The sequence below is a fragment of the Hemitrygon akajei genome, chromosome 14 (assembly GCF_048418815.1).
Source record: "Hemitrygon akajei chromosome 14, sHemAka1.3, whole genome shotgun sequence".
Lineage (NCBI taxonomy): Eukaryota > Metazoa > Chordata > Chondrichthyes > Myliobatiformes > Dasyatidae > Hemitrygon > Hemitrygon akajei.
Window position 1 is genome coordinate 81,263,997 of NC_133137.1, and position 21,347 is coordinate 81,285,343.

Here is a 21,347-nt window from a genome sequence, read left to right on the forward strand (position 1 = left end):
AAATGAAATCAAATCATTAGAAAGAGATGGCATAAGGTCGAAAGGTGATGAATCATTGTGGATAGAGCTAAGGAACTGCAAGGGTAAAAAGACCCTGATGGGAGTTGTATACAGACCCACAAACAGTAGTAAGGATGTGGCCAACAAGTTATGAAAGGGGGTAGAAAATGAATGCCAAAAGGGCAATGTTACAATAATCATGGGGGATTTCAATATGCAGGGAGACTGGGAAAATCAGATTGGTGCTGGATTCCAAGAGGGGGAGTTTCTAGAGAGTCTACGAGACAGCTTTTTAGAGCAGCTCATGGTTGAGCCCAGCAGGGGATCAGCTATTCTGGATTGGATGTTGTGCAATGAACCAGAATTGATTAGAGAACTTAAGGTAAAGGAACCCTTAGGGGAAAGTGATCATAATATGATTGAATTAACCCTGAAATTTGAGAAGGAGAAGCTAAAGTCAGATGTGTCAGTATTACAGTGGAGTAAAGGGAATTACAGAGGCATGAGAGAGGACTTGGCCAGAATTGATTGGAAAAGAACGCTGGCAGGGGTGACAGCAGATCAGCAATGGCTGGAATTTCTGGAAGCAATTTAGAGGGCACAGGATATATACATCCCCCAAAGAGGAAGAAATATGCTGAATGCAAGATGACACTACAAGAGAAGTCAAAGCCAACATAAAAGCCAAAGTGAGGGCATATAATAGAACAAGAATTAGTGAGAAGTTAGACTGGGAAGCTTTTAAAAGCCAACAGAAGGCAACTAAAAAGTTCAAAAGAAGGTAAAGATGAAATATGAAAGTAAGCTAGCCGATAATATGAAAGAGGATACCAAAAGTTTCTTCAGATACATGACATGTAGAAGAGAGATGAGAGTATATTCCTGACTGCTGGAAAACAATGCTGGAGAGGTAGTAATGGGGGAAAAAGAGATGGCAGACAAACTGAATAAGAATTTTGCTTAAGTCTTCACTGTGGAAGACATTAGCAGTATGGTGAAAGATCCAGGTGTCAGGGGTCATGAAGTGTGTGATGTTTCCTTAACTAGACAGAAGGTTTTTGGGAAGCTGAAAGATCTGAAGGTACATAAGTCACCTGGATCAGATGGTATACATCCCATGGTTCTGAAAGAGGTGGCTGAAGAGATCACTGAGGCATTATTAATAATCTTTCAAGAATCACTGGATTCTGGAATGGTTCTGGAAGACCGGAAAATTGCAAATATCACTCCACTCTTCAAAATGGGAGCGAGGCTGGAGAAAGGAAGCTATAGGCCAATTAGTCTGGCCGCAGTGGTTGGGAAGATATTGGACATCTCAGGGTATTTAGAGGCACATGATAAAATAGGCCATAGTCAGCATGGCTTCCTCAAGGAAATCTTGCCTGACAAATCTGTTAGAATGCTTTGAAGAAATAACAAGCAGGATAGACAACGAAGAACCAGTTGATCTTGTGTACTTGGATTTTCAGAAAGTCTTTAACAAAGAGCCACACACGAGCCCATAATATTACAGGAAAGATACTAGCATGGATAAAGAAGCAGTTGATTGGCAGGAGGCATAGAGTGGGGATAAGGGGAGCCTTTTCTGGTTGGTTGTCGGTGACTAGTGGTATTCCATTGGAGCCTGTGAAGCGACCAATTATTTTTACATTATTTGTCATTGATTTGGATGATGGAATTGATGGCTTTGTTGCAAAGTTTGCAGACAGCATGAAGATAAGTGGAGTGGCAGGTAGTTTTGGAGAAGAAGAAAGGCTACAGAAGGACTTAACAGATTAAGAGAATCTGCGAAGAAATGGCAGATAGAATACATTGTTGTGAAGTGTATGGTCATGCACTTTGATAGAAGAAATGAAATAGTTGACTAGTTTTTAAATAGAAAGAACAGAAAATACAAATTACAATACTTGGAGTGCTGTGCTCAGTTCTGGTCGCCTCACTACAGGAAGGATGTGAAAGGGTGCAGAGGAGATTTACAAGGATGTTGCCCGGATTGGGGAGCATGCCTTATGAGAATGAGTGAACTTAGCTTTTTCTCCTTGGAGTGAAGGAGGATGAGAGGTGACCTGATAGAGGTGTACAAGATGATGAGAGGCACTGATCGTGTGGATAGTCAGAGGCTTTTTCCCGGGGCTGAAATGGTTGCCACAAGAGGACACAGGTTTAAGGTGCTGGGGAGTAGGTACAGAGGAGATGTCAGGGGTAAGTTTTTTACTCCAGAGTGGTGAATGGGCTGCCAGCAATGGTGGTGGAGGCGGATACGATAGGGTATTTTGAGAGACTTTTGGATAGGTACATGGAGCTTAGAAAAACAGAGGGCTATGGGTAGCCTTAGTAATTTCTAAGGTAGGGACATGTCTGGCACAACTTTGTAGGCCGAAGGGCCTGTGCTGTAGGTTTTCTATGTTTCTAAAAAACTGCGGTGCAAAGGGATTTGGGAGTCTTTGTGCAGGAATCCCTGAATATTAATTTGCAGGTTGAGTCTGTGCTGAGGAAGGCAAATGAAATGTTAGCATTAATTTAAAGAGGACTAGAATATAGGAGGATGTAGTGACAAGACTTTATAAAGCATTGGTGAGGCCTCACTTGAAGTATTGTGAGCAGTTTTGGGCCCCTTATCTTAGAAAGGATGTGCTGACACTGGAAAGGGTTCAAAGGAGGTTCACGAAAATGATTCCAGGATTGAATGGCTTGTCAGATGAGGAGTATTTGATAGCTCTGGGCCTGTATTCATTGGAATTCAGAAGAATAAGAGCTGTCCTCATTGAAACCTATTGAATGCTGTAGGCCTAGAGAGAGAGAGGATGTGGAGAGGATGTTTCCTGTGGTGGGAGAGTCTAAGACCAGAGGACACAACCTCAGAATAGAGAGGTGTCCTTTTAGAATGGAGATGAGGAAGAGTTTCTTTAGCCAGGTTGTGGACTCTGTGGAATTTTTTGACACAGGCAGCTGTGGAAAATTAGTCGTGATGAAATGGCAGAGCAGACACGATGGGCCAAATGGCCTAATTCTGCTCCTATATCTTATAGTCCTATGGTCCTTCGATACTTGAACATTTGATAATGTGGACAGCCTTTACCCCAGGATAGGGGAGTATGAATCTACGGGGCATAGTTTTAGGGTGAGAGAGGAAAGATTTAAAAGGGACCTGAGAGACAACTTTCCACCCAGAGGGTGGTGAGTATATGGAATGATCTCCCAGAGGAGGTTGTTGAGGCAGATACAGTAGTATCATGTAAGAAGCACTTGGACTGGTACATGTGTAGGATTTAGAGGGACATGGGCCAAATGTAGGAAATTGGGACTTGCTGGGTGGGCACCGTGGTCAGCACGCACTGATTGGGCTGAAGGGCCTGTGCCTGTGCTGGATTGCTCTGTGACCCCTTCCAGCACTGGGTCTATAGTCCTGCAGGGCCAGTGCAGATTCAGGTACCGTTCAAACGGGAAGAGGTTCTCTGCTCCGCATCCTTTTAGACATCACCAGCCTCTGAAGGGAGGGTTTATCCCCATCTCCCCTTTCACCCTTTTGCCAATTGCTTTAAATTCGAGGGTTGGGGGATGCGGGGGTGTTGCATCAGGGTTAGCAAGAACCGGATGGGCTGAAGGTCTCTGCGTGTGCTGTACTGAATCTCTGCCTCTTGGCTTGTGACAAGAAATGGGTCATTATCTAACCCTCGCAACATTATACACTTCATGTACAGCCTGTTAGGTATAATTCATACCGTCATTACTACAATTTACTCCTTGTAAAACTATACATCCTATGAAATAACACTTCGATATTTGCTCTGAAAATATACCCAAATGGAACATTTCTTCAGTTTGCAAATGGATTTTCTTTATCGTCATTTTGAGCGAAAACATTTGGAAATATTTTAAAGCACATTAATATGAAGAATGGGTATCCCAGTATGAGCAAGAAATGTAGGGTGTGCAGTGCAGTGGGAACTCTAATGAATAGTTGTGCCTTACCCAAGCAGAGAGCACACCTCCCGTACAATACTATCACCCCTGCAGTGCATTCCACACACTCACCACTCTCTGTGTAGAAAACCTACCTCTGACATCCCCCCTATACTTTCCTACAATTACTTTAAAATTATTATTATCATCATCATCATCATCATTATGTGCATGTTGTATGACGTGGCGATCATGGTCTTCCATCTGTCTTTAATCTGAGAAATTCTAATAAGCTCTTCAAAGCCTTTGCCTGTCCATCCCTTGATATAACCCATGAATGCCACGTGCTGTCGACCACGATTTTTTCTACCATCAGTTTTTCCTGTCACTGCAAGATGTTCGAGCTTCTCTTTCCTCAGTATATGCCCCAGAAATTTCAGCTGCTGTTTCCTGACTGATACTATCAACTCTCTTCTCATTCTGGCTCTTGGCAACACTTCCTCATTTGTCACTCTGCCCTTCCAAGATATTTTCATCATTCTTCTCAAAAACTACATTTCTGCAGCTTCAAGTCTTCCCTCGTTTTGCTTTGATATTGCCCAACATTGGCTTCCGTATGTCACGTAGCACCACAACAGTCTGAGTTTCATACACATTGAGATTATGTTGTTCTTTATGTTATGGACTTCTGGTCAAGATGGCCCCTGCAAACAATACTCCTTTGGTCGACATCCTCTGGATAGATCATGAAACCATATACACCATTTATTTTATGTCTTTTACGTTTGTTTTTCATCTTGAATGTGATTCTGGAAGTGTTGGAGGCTGTGATTTGCAGTTTGGAGATTGTTTGGGTGTCTCAGTCTCGGAGGATTCCGCGAGGCAGAGGCAGCGTGAGCAAACCTTATGGAAGACTGCGGGACTGGGTGCGAGCCAATGTTCATCTCCATTTCAGCGATTAAAGTTTCCTTTTTTTGCTGATTAAAGCAAAAACTGAGATTGAAGCATCAAGGAGAATGCAGAAGGCGCCTGCCTTTTTATCACTGGTGGGATCGCTCTGCTACAGAGATGGAAAGACCTGCCACTGGGCCTGGGGAATATTACCCAGTTTCTCTGCATTTTGGATATGGATTTGGACTATCGACTTTTTTCATTCTTATAGATTTTGATATTCTGTTTTTTGCCTGATTTTCTCTCTTTGTGTGTGTGTGTGTGTGGGGGGGGGGGGGGTTGGGAGGATTTGGGGTTGATGTGCCTGTTCCATTTTTGCTCATTTTTTTTTGGTTCAGGGAGAGGAGATTTGGGGATTGATGATTGAGCTCCCATTCTTTTCTTTCTTGTTTTCTTGGCTATCTGGAGAAGAAAAATTTCAGAGTTGTATACTTTGATAATAAAATGAACCTCTAGTATCTTGCTCAAATGCTTAAACATGCATTTAGCAATCTTCTAACTTCAACATCAGCCCTACTGTACATGTTATTATGCTCCCTAAAATTATGCCCTCTCTTATTAGCCATTTCCATCCCTGGGGAAAAAGGTACTGGCTTTCCACTCTATCAGTGCCTCTTCTCATCTTGTACACCTCTATCAAGTGATCTCTTATTCTCCTTCACTCCAAAGAGAAAAGCCCTTGCTCACTCAACCTTTCCTCATAAGACATTCTTCCAATCCAGGCAGTATCCGGTGAATCTCCTCTGCACACTCTCTAAAGCTTCCACATCTTTCCTTTCATAAGGCAACCAGAACTAAACACAATCCTCCAAGCGTGGTCCAACCAGAGTTTTATAGGGCTGCAACATTACCTCGTGGTTCTTAAACACAATCCTCTGACTACTGAAGGCCAACACACCATACAACTTCTTAACCACCCTGTCAACATGCGTGGCAGCTTTGAGAGCTCTATGGACGCGGACCCTGAGACCCCTCTGTTCCTTCACATTGCTAAGAATTCTCTCATTAATTTTGACCTTCCAAATTGAATCACTTCGCAGTTTTCTATGAATGAGCTCTATCTGTCACTTACCAGCCCGGCTCCGCAACCTGTCAGAGTAAATTTTTAAAAATCCATCCGATTCACATACTGATTTGTGTTCCCCTGCTGTCTGCTTCTAGATGAATACCTGTATGCTGGAACAGCGTCGGACTTCCACGGCAGAGACACGGCATTCACTCGCTCTCTGGGACCGCCTCTCAGCCAAAACTACATTCGCACTGACCTCTCCGAACATTACTGGCTCAACGGTAAGTCCCTCCCGCAGCCCCGCAGCCCAGGAACAGGATCCTGGTGTTGGGAAATACCTCTCCACACCCGGACTGCATTAGCAAACCAATCCCATTTACAAACGATTTCCCACACACAGAGAGGACTTCCCTCAAACTGCACTCACTGATTTGATGGGATTCTACTGAACAGGATGGGTTGAGAGTGAATTACTCTCTGTTCAAACATCTCAGACACACATACACACAGCTGGGGTGCCTCAGACTTTTGCACAGTACTGTATTTGTAAACATGGAAGAGAGAGCAAATTTGTAAATCTGGTGGGAGCGAAAGATGTTGAGAATGACAAGGGTGGTGCACTGTGGGAGGGGTGTAGGACAGGTGGCAGAGAAGGAGTGCCAGGCACTGGGGAGGGGGGGTGGATGGCGTGGGTGCAGACACGCCCAGCCCTGAGACACCAGGCAAGGTCTTTTGATTCCAAGCAATTGGTTTATTGATCATTACAGAATGTCTGTCTGGTGTTTCTCTCTCCCTTCCCCTTTTCCCAACCAAGATTCCCCTCTCCCTGCCCCCTTCGCAGTCTTGAGTCTACAATAGAGACCCACATCAGAATCAGGTTTATCATCGCTCACATATGTCATGAAATTTGTGCTTTTTGTGACAGCGGTACAAGGCAATACATAAAATTACTACAGTACTGTGCAAAAGTCATTGGTACCCTAGCTATATATATGTGCCTAAGACTTTTGCACAGTTCTCTACTCCCACTCCACATAGTCACATTGTGAACCTGATTTATAAATTGTCCTTCAACCATACACTAGAAGAAAAATAACATTCAAACCTGTTAATAACTCAATTAACTGGGGTGTTAAATCCAGATAAGTTCATACAGTTTATATATTTCTTCCAATATCTAGACTTTAATGCTGAGCGTTTTAATATTACCACAGGAAATAGTTCAATCTATAATAATTGTTACTATTACTTAATCATTATTGTTAATAATGGGTTGATGTCCCTGGTTGGATAAAGTGAGATGGATAGGTTCCCTCACAGGCAGATACCTAGTGATGGATCTCTGGGTTCAAATTCCACTACTAACACCCAACCAGGCATCGGGAGAGGGGGTGGGGAAGGTACGAGGAGATGTGCGATCAAAGCAAAATCTGGCAGATGCTGGAAAGCTTGAATAGACAGTGCCAGAACTGGTATTACCAAGTCTGGGAACTGGAGCTACCAACCCTTCCCCCTTCTGAGTAACAGAGCTGATCAGGCAAAATATGATAAATGTAGCCTGTGTGGAGCACCAATGGCCACAGTTACACACACGCCCGGACAACGTGACCATACTATGTTGGCACAGGAATGTGAGGCATCACTTTTGGGCTGCCCCCAGCATATTATTAGGTTGTATTGGTTGTTAACGCAACCCAGTGCATGCTTCACTGTACGTTTCCATGTGTATGTGACAAACAAGTCTAAATCAGCATAAGGTCAGGTTTATTGTCCCGACATAGGTTATGAAACGTATTGCTTTGTACCTTGCTATATTCAAGAAGACTATAAATCGCAGTAAGATGTATAATGCTCTTTTTTGCTCTACTTTTACAAACGCTTAGTGGCCATGTTATGAGGTACACCTGTGCACCTGCTCATTAATGCAAATATCTAATCAGCCAATCATGTGGCAGTAACTTGGTGCATCAAAGCACGCAGACACGGTCAAGGGGTTCAGTTGTTCCGACCAAATAGCAGAATGGGGAAGAAATGTGATGTAAGTGACTTTGACCATGGAATGATTGTTGGTGTCTGATGGGGTGGCTTGAGTATCTCAGAAACCGCTGATCCCCTGGGATTTTCAGCTCATCAGTCTCTATAGTTCACAGAGAATGGTGCAAAAAACAAAACAAAACGTCAAGTGAGTGGCATTTCTGTGGGTGAAAATGCCTTGTTAATGAAAGGCGTCAGAGGAGAATGGCCAGACTGGTTGAAACTGACAGGAAGGTGACAGTAACTCAAGTAAACATTCATTACAACAGTGATGTGCAGAGGAGCATCTCTGAATGCACAACATGAAGTGGATGGGCTACTGCAGCAGATTCACCTCTTGTTCCTAATAAAGTGGCCACTGAGAGCACAAATAGTGAGGGGGTTCATGGTCTGAACACGGAGGGGAAGAAGCTGTTCCTGAAATGTTGAGTGTAGGTCTTCAGGTTTCCGAAGCCCCTCTTTGATGATAGCAATGAGAAGGGGACATGTTCTGAGTGACGAGGGACTCAGTGATGCTGTCTTTAAGGCATTGCCTTTTGAAAATGTCCTCAATGATTGGAGCTAGAAATCCCCACCTGCTCTCGGTCTAAAAGCAATGTCACAGTCCTTCCTGGTGACTGTGAGACTATCAGCTGCATGTTAAATCCTTCTGATTCACAAATGACCACTAGGGAAGGAAGTCTTACATCCTTAACCTTGGCTGAATCCAGCGATGACTCCTCACAGTCTTTGAAATGTCCAAGCAAGCTGGTCAGATGAAGGAAATTGTGGATAAACAAAGATGAAAGACTACAGATTCAAGATTTAAAAACAGCAAATGTCTGTCCTTGGTTGCTGTACCCACATCTGCCAAACAAATAAATAAAGGAAACTCGCTCGTAGTGTTGATCACTATCCACATGAGTGAGTTCTTCCTGAAGTCATCCCCAACATTGTTCTCACATCACGGTTAGCAAGTGTGACTTTCTGCTTCACTGTGAGTATATTTCTGTCAAATGAGCAAAGACTGTGAGTTTTATCTGTTAGTAAAGTGTTCTGAGTACCTTCTGGGAACCCCGGTATCTCCACTTGGCATCACGTAGGATTAATGTAAAGAGAGACCATTTGGATCTAAAAATAACAATGTTTATTTTTGTTAACAAAAGCCCCATTCAGCGCATTTTCAATGGATTAAATTCTGTTCATATTTTCCAAATTACTTTTCTTACTCAGTCTCTAAACAAAAGATTTTCTTTACAGAAGCCAAGTTCATTGGAGCGTTCCCCATCCCCGACACCTACAATCCAGACGACGATAAGATATACTTTTTCTTTCGAGAAGCCACAGAGGACAGCCGCACCTCTGACAGAGCCATTTTTTCCAGGGTTGCTCGTGTCTGTAAGGTAGGTGAAGGCTCGCGGCAGTCAGTCGTCCATTGTCAGGACTAGAGTAACTATCTGCCCTGGTCGTATTTTCCACACAATGGCCTCTTCATTGCATTTGGTTCTATTGCTTTGTGATCTCGAGATTCTGCAGGTGCCAGAAATCCAGAGCAACACACACGAAAAGCTGAAGAACCTCAACAGGTCGGCCATTCTGACGCACTCCACATAAAGCGCAGAACCAGTTCGGAGTCCTAGATATAGGAGCATAGGATATCCCTTCTGTAGTACTGAGGGTCTGTGCAGGACTCCTGCTGTACTGAGCATCCCTGTTCCTCAATGACCTGTTGCCTTCGGCTGGTCTGCACAAATTCTGAAGCTTGAACTGATTTCGGAGTCTGGATGATACTGTGGTAAACTGGACGAGCGAATTTGCAGACGGCACCGAGACTGGGGGTGTAGTGGACAGCGAGGAAGGCTACCATGGCTTGCAGTGGTGTCTGGACCAGCCGGAAAAAAATGCAAATGGATTTTGAGTTCAAGGTCAAGTTTAATTGTCATTCAACCATACCTGAATTCCTGTGAATACAGCCAAACAAAACCATGTTCCTTCAGGGCCAAGGTGCAAAACACAGTACCAACAATCACACACAGGACAAGACACGTATAGCAGATATAAGTTAGCAAGCACATATAAGATATCAGTAAAAACAGTCACACTGAAAGTATAGTGTGAGACCCTGTGTCCATGAACGTTGCAGCAGTCGGCAGTCGAACACAATGCAGCTTGTCTTCTGCTCAGTGAACACTAGGGGGCAGCAGTGACTCCAGCATGGACGCTGTACCACACCGCCCCCCAGCACTCTAGTGGAGCACACCGACTTCAACACCTCTCTCCTGGGCAGCTGTGATTAGGCAACACTGCAGCATGCGGCCTAATTCTCGCCACAACTGAGGCCTTGCAGCTCCCCAGCCGTCTGCCAATCAATCAGTGGATCAGACTTGCAGCATTCCAGAATCAGAGATAAGTAATCAGTCTGAGATGATTACTTGCCGTTAGTCTGCACGCCACCTTCGCGCATCAACTCCTCCGATGCCTTTCTGACGCGGACAGCAGCCGCGATCCGTAACGAGTCCAACTCCCTCAGTTTCTCCGCCAATGAGCGGCTTGCTGATGGGGTGGGTCTGCAGTGCCTTAAGTTCTTAATGTCCAGCAGGGTCTTGCAAACATATAAAATACACTTAGAAATGTCAATAACACTTTTTGCTGACCCTCTAGAATCCGCTGAGTCCGACTGCGCCACAGACAAGTGTGAGGTGGTGAGGACAGACCGGGGTAGGACTTACACAGTGAATGGTAGGGCACTGAGGAGTGTAACACAACAGAGGGATTGTGAGTACTGATCCATAATTCCTTGAAAGGTAGACGGGGTCGTAAAGAAAGCTTTTGTCACGTTGGCCTTCTTAGGTCAGAGTATTGAGTACAGGAGTTGGGATGTTATGTTGAAGTTGTATAAGGCAGTGAGGCCAGATTTGGAGTACTGTGTGCAGTTTTGGTCACCTACCTACAGATATCAATAAAATTGAAAAATTACAGAGAAAATTTACAAGGATGATGTCGGATCATGAGTTATTGAGAAAGGTCGAATGGGTTAGAACTTTACTCCTCGAACTGTAGGAGAATGAGGGGAGAGTCGATAGAGGTACTGTATACAAAATTATGAGGGGCATAGACAGGGTAAATGCAAGAATGCTTTTTTCCACTGAGGTTGGGTGGGACTAGAACTAGAGATCATGGAGAAAGGTGAAATGTTTAAGGGGAAACTGAGAGGGAACTTCTTCACTCAGAGTGAGGAGTGAGGATTGAGTTGCCAATGTAAGTAGTCAATGCAGGTTTGATTCCAACATTTAAGAGAAGTTTGGTTAAGTACATGGATGGGAAGGGTATGGAGGGCTAAGGTCCAGGTATGGGTTGATGGGACTGAGGCAGAGTGATGGTTCAGCATGGACTAGGTGGGCCGAAGTATCTGTTTCTCTGCTGTAATGCTCTATGACTCTATGAGACTCCAAGACCTTCTCTTGGTCAATGCTGGTGCAGAACCCTGCCTCAGGATCTATTCAGGAGGTGCTGCTGAGAATTGTGGTGAAGAATGTTTATATTCAGGTTAGCGAACACTGGAAAAAATCCAGCGAATGTTCAGCATCAAATCCCGAACTGTGAGCAGAGCAGAGAGTCGGATATGTATAGGAGACTGAGAAAACATTTATTCAGCTGCCTCAGGCGTCGGAAAGCAGAGTGTAATGAGGTCTGGCTTATGTACCGGCAAGCTCTCCTGCCTCAGTCCTGGCTTCCTCCACCCCTGCCACTGTCACAGTGAGCTCAGCTTACAGCACTGGCTCCTTCTCAACTCAATGCTTGACACACCTTTTAGCAGAGGATGTATCCGCGCTGTTCGCTACATTTAATTTCCTTCGGGACACAGCACAGTAACAGGCCCTCCCTGCTGAACAAACCCGCACCACCCAATTCCACTCATTCGACCAACTAACCTACAAACCCCTACGTCTTTGGAATAAAACCATTGACCAATCTATTCGGCCCATCGAGTCTGCTCCACCATTCCATCAAGGCTCATTTCTTATCCCTCTCAATCCCATTCTCCTGCCTTCTCCCTGTAACTTTTGATGCATTGATTAATGAAGAACCTATCAACCTCCGTTTTAAATATACCCAGTGAATTGGCCTCCACAGCCGTCTGTGGCGATGAATTCCACAGATTCACCACCCTCTGGCTAAAGAAATTTCTCCTCATCTCTGTTCTAAAGGGAAGCTGTTGTATTCTGAGGCTGTTTCTAAATCCTAGACTAGATGAGAGGAAAATCCTCTCCACTCTATCTAGGCCTTTCAATATTCAGTTGGTTTCAATGAGATCCCCCTTATTCTTCTGAGCTCCAATGAGTACGAACCCAGAGCCACTCCTCATACCTTAACCCTTTCATTCCCAGGATCATTCTTGTGAATCTCCTCTGGACCCTCTCTAACACCAGCGCATCCTTTGGCCCAGACTGCTCACAGTATTCCAAGTGCAGTCTGACCAATACCATATAAAGCCTCTGCATCACATCCTTGCTTTTATATTTTATAGTCATCTGGAAATAAATGCAAGCATTGCATTTGCTTCCTCGTCACAGACTCAACCTGCAAGTTCACCTTTAGGAAATCATACAGGAGGACTCTCAAGTCCCTTTGCAACTCTGATTTTTGAATTTTCTCCATGTTTAGAAAATAGTTTATGCTTTTATTCATTGTAGAAAAAGTACATGACCATACATCTGCCACTTCTTTGCCCTTTCTCCTAATCTGTCTACGCCTCTCTGCAGACTCCGTGTTTCCTCAATGCTACGCGCTCCTCCACCTATCTGTCAATCATCCACAAACTCAGTCTCAAAGCCAGTTAACTATTTAACTAAGAATTTGCTTTTCTGTTTTTTAAACCAAACCAGGTAACTATATTTCTCCAAGTTTTACTTCATTAGCCTATGCAGAACTGTGTACACACATACACACACACACCTATATATATGTGTATGTATATATGTGTATATATATATGTATATATATGTGTGTGTGTGTGTGTGTGTATATATATATAGCTGGGGTGCCTAAGACTTTTGCACAGTACTGCATTTGCCAATGTGAGATGGAGAGCGAGTTTGGAAATCTGGTGGGCACAGAAGAGGTGGGAAAGGTGGAGGTGGAGTGCCATGGGAGAGGTTGTAGAGAATGAGTGCTAAGGGTGAGGGGTGGCACGGGTGCAGGCGTGCCAAGCCCTGAGACACCAGGCAAGGTCATTCGATTCCAAGTAATTCATTTATTGATCATTACAGATTGTCTCTCTGGTGCTTGCCACTCCCTCCCCTCTCCCTTCCCCTTTTCCCAACCATGATTCCCTTCTCCCTGCCCCCTTCCCACTCTCAGTCCACAATAGAGACCCAAATCAGAATCGGGTTTATCATCACTCACGCATGTCAAGGAATTTGTTTTTTTAATGGCAGCAGTACGGTGCAATAGATAAAATTGCTACAGTACTGTGGAAACATCCTTGGCACCCTAGCTGTGCCTAAGACTATCGCACAGCGCTCTATTTACCCATTCACTCACTCAGCTGCTGATTGGGCAGAGATGTGGAGAAATCTGCAGTTCTGTTATTACACCACTGTATCAGTGGTACCACAGGCTGTAGAAAGCCAAACTCAATTGCTGGCTTGTTCTAATAATCAGTTTGTAAGAAAATCCGTTTATAAAAACTTTTGGAGAATATCCCTTCCACGAATAGAGCCGTCTATGCCGTACTGAAAGGGTTTCAATTGAGATATCAGATTACTTCTATGACTGAACTAGCTGTTTCTCCACGTAAATCCAAATTATGCCCCAAAGTCAACTGATCCATGTCAGTAATTGGATACAAGTACGTCTCCCCTTTATTTCAAATAAAAGCCAAGTGTTTGGTTTGAGCTTAAGTGATGATTAAATAACTGAAGAGTGAGTAACAAAACTGTGAAATCTGCTCCTACCAGAGATTTTTTTGTAAAGAGAGATTGGTCACATTTCATTGTCCTCAAACGGAGTGAAATGCATCGTTTTTGTCAGCAATGATGTGAGGGGCTGCCCCCAAGTGCCACCACACATAACGTGCTCACAATTCACCCTAGCCGGTACATCTCTGGAATGTGTGGGGGGGAAACCAGAGCACTTGGAGGAGACCCACACAGTCACAGGAGAGCAGGAGAGCGCCAGGAATTGAACCGCCGGCGTCGCTGACACTGAAAAGAGTTACGTTGGCCACTGTGGCACCATGCTGTCCATTTCATTACCATATTGCACGTGTGCTACTGAAGCCAAGGTTATCAGCCAGGATCTTCTGAATGGTGGGGGGTGGGGGGTGCTCTCTGCTCTGCCCCAAGTTCTTATACTCTTGGCTGGACTAAAGTTAAAAATCAGAGCTGAATTTATTATTATCCACTGAAGTTCACATGGGCAATAAGAAACTTCCTTGCAGCAGCATCACAGGCACAGAGCAGTCGAGACACAACAATCACAAGGAAAACATGAATTAATATAAATTGTACAAATTAGGCAAGAAAGTACAGATTTAAAAGAGAAAATACATTGTAGTTGTAACCCTCAGGCTTGGCCAGCTCGTGTTTGTCTAGGGGAAAACAGCTTCTGGCCCTGCCAAACTGAGAAATCACGTTTGTGTGGATGTTGTGTGATGTGCCGTCTGGTTACAAACCCACAACACAAAATATCAGGCAGTACACCATCTGCAATTAAATGATTGAACTTTATGAATCTTAATCTGAATATAGAGTTAGTAATGAAAATAACAAAGGGCCCAATTCAAGGAAAAGTCAAAAGTGCACATTGGAGCTCACTCAGTCGCCGTTTTTCCGCTATCGGCCTCCTCCGATCATCGCCGACCTTTGGACCCTCAGATCCCAGTCCACTCCATCCGGTGGTCTACCAGCTCTCTCCACATGTGTCTTCCCTGTCCATCTCTCCTCGACCAAAGACCGCGAAAAATCTCCTTCCAGATTCACAAGACAGAGCAACAATCTCTGATTGGCTAACAGTCCTGTTACCTCCAGCCATAACCCAACCATTGCTGCTACAGAGAAACCATTGCCTCAGCAGTAAACATTACAGAGAAGCCATTACGTTAGCCTTAGCCATGAAACATTACAAAGAAGTCACTACATTAGTAATGAATCCTTACAGCATGTTACATAGTGAAAATGTGTTACTGTACTGAGGTATTGATGATTAGTTCAAGAACTGAATGGTTGAAGGGAAGTAGCGGTACCTGAACCTGGTGGTGTGGGGCTTCAAGCTTCTGTACCTTATGCTGATGGTAACTGCAAGAAGATGGCATGGTCCTTGTGGTGGGAATCTTTGATGATGGGTATTACCATCTTGAGGAGTGGAGGGATAATGCATTGGGCTGAGCACAGTATTCTCTGCAGTTTCTTACATTTCTATGTATTCAAATTGCCATACAAGACCATGATGTAACCAGCCGGCAATGAGTTTGTGTGGGAGTTCTTTGAGGGAGACGATGGACCAAGTAAGAGCAATAGGTGGGATATTACCTTCTGAGAGGAGCAATTGATTCAGAAGGTCTGGCGGAAAAGGTGGGGTGAATCACCTTGGATTATAATCACAGCCTGTTTGTAAAACCCAGAGTGAGAACTGTGAATGGTATTTCACCTCAGCCTCTTGGGATGCTTTAGGGATTCTGTTTGTGTTTAGAGTCTCTGAAAACGTCAGATTGAAATATTAGGCGTTTGAGAAAATCAATTTCCTCCCATAGTTCCGGCTTGAAGGGGTGATAAGTGGTGTTGGTGAGGTGTTGTTGGAGATCACCTTACACATCATGAGCACAGTCCGGGAGTGGATTTTCTCAACAGGAAAACGCATTCACGTTGTGCAGTGCTAATGCTACGTTGGGAATTGCCTGCTTATGGCTTATGCAGACTCCTGCTGTGTACTCGGATTGTATAAATGTATCAGAAGTGTTGTGGTCTGAGAAAGTTGCTGTATCTCACACTCTGTGTGGTGAAGAGAGAAGCTCTAATATCAGGGTGCATAACTGCCGAGGTGTTTGGAGGAAAGTATGGGGGGGGGACTGTCAGAGGTAAGTTCTTTTTACACGGAGTGGTGGGTGCGTGGAATTTACTGCCATTGGTTGTTAGTCCATTTTTGTGTATTGTCTTTCACTGAATCTGTTGTGTATCTACTGCGAATGTGCACAAGGAGATCAACTTCAGCATAGCTTATGGTGACATATACATACTTTGATAATAAATCTACTGAGAACTTTGAACTGCCAAGGGTACTGGTAAAGGCAGATGTATTAGGGGCATTTCAGTATTTCATTGATAGGCACATGGATGATAGAAAAATGGAGGACTATGTGGGAGAAAAGGGTTAGATTGATGCTAGAGTAGGCTAAAAGATCAGCACAATATTGTAGGTCAAAAAGCCTGTGCTATGCTGTGCTGCTTTGTGTTCTAAATTTACGGTTACCAATATCCCAGCTAATATAGTGGAGGACTGTACATCACTTGATGGAGGGTTTAAAATGATGAGAGGCAGTGATAGAGTGGACAGCCAGCACCTTTTCCCAGGGTGAAAATGGCTAGTATGAGGGGGCATAATTTTAAGGTGATTGGAGGAAAGTATAGTGGGGATGTCAGAGTTAGGTTTTTTACACAGAGAGTGGTGGGTGCATAGAACTCACTACCAGGAGTGGTGGTAGAGGCAGATACATTAGGAACATTTAAGAGACTTTTATGTAGGAACACAGATGGCAGAAAACTGGAGGCTATGTGAGAGGGAAGGACGAGTTTGATCTTGGAGCAGGTTAAAGGCATCATGGACTGTAGGACCTATACTGTTCTATCTTTCCATGTCTGATCCTAACTCCATGACAGAAGTCAGCCTTTCCCAGACAATGTGCTCAGTCTGCTGTGGTGAGGTGGAAAAGTTTCTAATAGCAGGTGAACATTTGTAGCTGTGGAAACAGTAAAGCCCAATCTCCACTACCTTGTAAATGGTCAAATGATAAGGGAGACAGCTGGAAGTGTTCATGTAGGGAAGTCACATCTATAGAGACCAGAACAGTTCATCTTCAGTTCTGATGCAGGTTTTTAACTTGAAAGATTGGCAATTCCTCCCCTTCCCAGATAAGGATTTGCTCACTAGACATCTCTTGGTTTCTCAAAGGGCTTTGCAAAGAATTTAGGAGGCAAAGGATGCTTTAAGGAAGGAGTGAAAGGTTTTATAAACACAGGAGATTCTGCAGACGCTGGAACTCTACAACAACACACATGACATGCTGGAGGAACTCAGCAGTTCAGGCAGTACCAAAGGAGAGGAATAAACATTTGATATTTTGGGCCGAAACCTATCATTGGGACTTCGTCATATTTTATAATTTGACTCTTGAAATGTAACTTACGAGAAGAGAAAGCTTAGATGGGAGCTGGGAAGAGGCATTGAAGAACAGCAACACACACGAAGTGCTGGAGGAACTCAGCAGGTCAGGCATAGGTCTTGTGAAAAGAAGTCAAGAGATATTCTGCTGAAGTTGAATTAGATTTTCTATGGAGACTGAAATTTGCCATGCTTGTAACTCACCACAAAATTCTAAACTGTGTTGATTGTACCAAACAAAGTACTTAAGTTTCAGCAAATTTACTATTTTGCAATTAGTATTTTGGTTTAAAATGTTGAAATGGGAGTCAAGAGCCTTTTATATTCTCCATCAATCCTGTAGTCCAGATCCAAAGGTCTTCAGACTTCAAAGGGTAACAAATGATTGCAAAATACGGCTCTGTTGTGATTGATATTACTTTCAGTTCAGTTCCTTTCAAACTCACAAAAGTCAGTGAAGTCTTTGAGAGGTATAATTCATCAGAACATGCAGAGTGGATAGGAGCAACCAATGATTGGTATATTTACAGGAGTTAATGAGGAGTTGAGGAGTGTTATCCGTAACTACCAATAACAGCTTTGATGTACGTGGATTTATTAAAATAAATATGTTTGCTTAATAAGAACTATGTGCTGGCTGCATTTCTTGGACACTGGTGGTATTTTTGCACAGGGTTGGGCTGTTTATTTCCAGATTCGTTCATGGATTAAGCGTTGTCGGCCTGAGGCATGGAGGAAAACTGTGACCTCGATCACTGGGTCATGTTCCATGAGCTCAGGCACTTGCACTGATGGTGATAAGGCCCATTGTTATGTCCACCATGGTCTTTTCATGAAGAGAGTAAACATTTTAACATGGCAGTTTCAAGGTTTCAAGTTAAAGCATTTCATGAACAAGTCACAAACTGGGCACCAACTGCGGAAAAACTTTTTCACCCAGAGATTGGTGGATATGTGGAATGCTCTGCCCCAGAAGGCAGTGGAGGCCAAGTCTCTGGGTGCATTCAAGAGAGAGTTAGATAGAGCTCTTATAGATAGCGGGGTCAAGGGATATGGGGAGAGGGCAGGAACGGGGTACTGATTGTGTATGATCAGCCATGATCACAGTGAATGGCGGTGCCAGCTAGAAGGGCCAAACGGCCTACTCCTGCACCTACTGTCTATTGTCTATTGTCTATTTCAACCTTTTGTAGGTTTCAGAAGGTTTTTCTGGTTGATTGAAGATGTTCCCGATGGTGGAGAAGTTTGTGCTCATGGTGAAGCTGGCTAAGTCGACAACCCTCTGTAGCTTTTTCAGATTCTGCACATTGGCGATGCCATACCAGACAGTGATACAACCAATTAGAATGCTCTATAACATTCTACAGTACAGTGTATCTGTAGAAATTTGGTGACATATCAAATCTCATCAGACTACTTTCTTTGTAGTTGCATCAAGGCATTGGGATCAAGATAGATCTTTAGAGATGTTGACCCCCCCCAGGAACTTGAAACTGCTCATCAGTACCTCTGCTGGCTTCTTGACGAGGACCGGTGTATGCTCTCCCAAGTTCCCCTTTCTGAAGCCCACAATCAGTTCCTTGGTCTTAATGACACTGAGTGTGAGATCATTGTTGCAACACCATTCAAGCAGCTGGTCTATCTCACTCACCACTTCTCATTACTCAGTGTTGACCATTCATTAGTATTAGAGAAGTGCTCATACTGACGGCACGATCAGCATTTCAGTGCCTGGGCCATGTGGCTCCAGGGGTATGTTGATATAGACTTTGAGGAATTGTTGGTGATGGATTTTGACCTCATGATTTATTGATGATCACATTATTGATTGTGGCAGCTTGCTATGCGCACATTGGCCGTGACCCCTCCTACTTTTCAACCGTGACTACAAGGCAAAACCCTTTCAGTGGCCGTGACGTGATTTGGATTGACTGAAGGCACGCCAAAAATGCAATCCTTTACTGATGTTGGTCTTGGCTGCGGGTGTTTCTGGAGATGCCCGAGATCCTGATGAAGTGTGGTGCTGGGGGAGCTTGCTCTATCAGTGCGGGTTTATTGCTGAGTTCCCCAACTGCACTTGCCTTCTGGACCCTGCCCTTCCTGGAACTCAGACTGCTGGAAGTATCTCCCCTTGAAAAAGGCTGATGCTAAGCTGCAAGGTTTCTTTCTGAGTGCCGAGTTTATTGACTATTATTCCGTGCATAGGTACAGTGCAGGTGCAGGTACTATGAGCAGCAGCATCACAGACACAGAGGAACAAATGATGCACAGAACATTAATTATAAATAAATTATACATACAATATGTTACTCAAGAACTCTGCTATGGACCATCTCATACTTGACAGTGAAAAGAGGAGGGTTGGCTATGGAGCTAGCAAACCCATCCCGTAAAAACCCAGAGCCAATAGAAGCTCGGGAGACCTCATGCCTGTGAGAAGAACACAACAAGAAGATGGGCTGCATCTGGAGACAAAGTGAAAGACTGGCACTAGAGAGATGATTCTGATGAGTTACTGTCGGTAGCCTTGGCCTCAGTAGGGGTGATGGGATCAAGTAAATGACATCCACTTAACCCATAATAATGGTAAAATTTCACTTTTGGTTTTACTGGATCTTGGTGCTGCTTCTGACACAGTTGATCATGGCATAGTACTGGACAGACTGGAAAACTGGGTGGGACTTTCCAGTAAAGTCCTAAAGAGGCTTAAATCATGTACAGGACAGGGACTATATTGTATTGATTGGTAGCTACATATCTGACCAAACAAAAATGATATGCCGAGTGCCTCAAAGGTCGATACTCAGGACTCTTCTGTTTAACATGTATGTGCTCCCTGCAGCTAAGATCATGGCAAGCAACAAAATATCTCGCTTTAATTATGCGGATAACACTCAGATTTATATAACAGTATCATCAAGTGAGTATGGTCCCATACAATCACTAAAAAAACTGTAATGAACTGATTGGACGTGCCAAAATTTCCTCAAACTAAACAAAAAGAAAACTGAAATAATTGTTTGTGGTGCTAAAAGAGAATGATTAAAAGTCAGTGGCTAACTTAGAATCCTTGTTATTACAGTCTACAAAACAAGCCAAAAACCTTGGTGTTGTGATGGACTCCGACTTAAGTTTTAACTGCCACATTAAGACAATTCCAAAGCCAGCCTACTACCATCTTAAAAATATAGTGAGAGTGAAAGGGCTTATGTCTCAGCAAGATCCAGAAAAACTCGTCCGTGGCATTTATCTTTAGTAGGCTTGGCTACTGCAATGGCGTTTTCACAGATCTCGGTAAAAATCCCTCGGACAGCTGCCACTAGAGTCAGAACATCCTCACTGAGACTAGAAAGTAGAACACATCACTCCAGTTCTCAGATCACTACACTGGCTTCCTGTCCATCAGTGGATTGACTTTAAAATATTTCTACTGGTTTATAACGCACTGAATAGTCTCGGGCCAAAATACATCTCCGATCTCTCGCTGCGTTATGAACCTCCCGAGCTCTCAGGTTGTCCGGGGCGTGTCTGCTTACTGGTGCTAGGGTCAAAACTAAACATGGTGAAGCAGCGTTTAGTTACTGTGCTCCACATATCTGGAATAAGCTTTCAGATGATGTGAAGTTTGTCCTAACCTTAAGCTCTTTTAAATGGAGACATAAATCTCCAATACAAATAAACTTGCCTTGCCATGCCTAAGTATATTATTGAAGAAAAGAGAGAGAAAGAAAAGCTGTGTTAAATCAAAACCTTAGTACAAAGAGGACACAAGCAGAGACGTGCGTGGTAGTGCAGCTGGTGCTCTATAAGCGTTCTGTTGCTGTGGTAGGGTTAGGGTGGTGTAAGATGATTCAAGAACCTGGTGGTTTGGGACTTGAGGCTTCTGTACCTCCTGCCCGATGGTAGTTGTGAGAAGATTGCTTGGCTCTGATGGTAGGTGGACACTTGTGATAGAGGCCACCTTCTTGTAGATGCTGTCAGTGTTGGGAAGGACCATGCCTCTGATAAACAGAGCTGTGTACACTATCCTCTGATAGACAGAGCTGTGTACACTATCCTCTGCAGCTTCTTGGATGTTCTAACCTCAGGACTC

At 43.8% G+C, this 21,347-nt stretch overlaps 1 protein-coding gene across 9 annotated transcripts in view; it reads left to right on the forward strand.

Annotated features, from left to right (window-relative positions):
• sema3d (sema domain, immunoglobulin domain (Ig), short basic domain, secreted, (semaphorin) 3D) overlaps positions 1 to 21,347 on the forward strand; it is a 253,023-nt gene that overhangs the window by 161,543 nt on the left and 70,133 nt on the right. For all 9 annotated transcript variants that reach the window (XM_073066459.1, XM_073066460.1, XM_073066463.1 and 6 more), the window contains exons 7-8: positions 6,016 to 6,144; positions 9,137 to 9,279. In XM_073066459.1, coding sequence (XP_072922560.1) covers positions 6,016 to 6,144; positions 9,137 to 9,279 — 272 coding nt within the window. The remainder of the gene's footprint in view (positions 1 to 6,015; positions 6,145 to 9,136; positions 9,280 to 21,347) is intronic.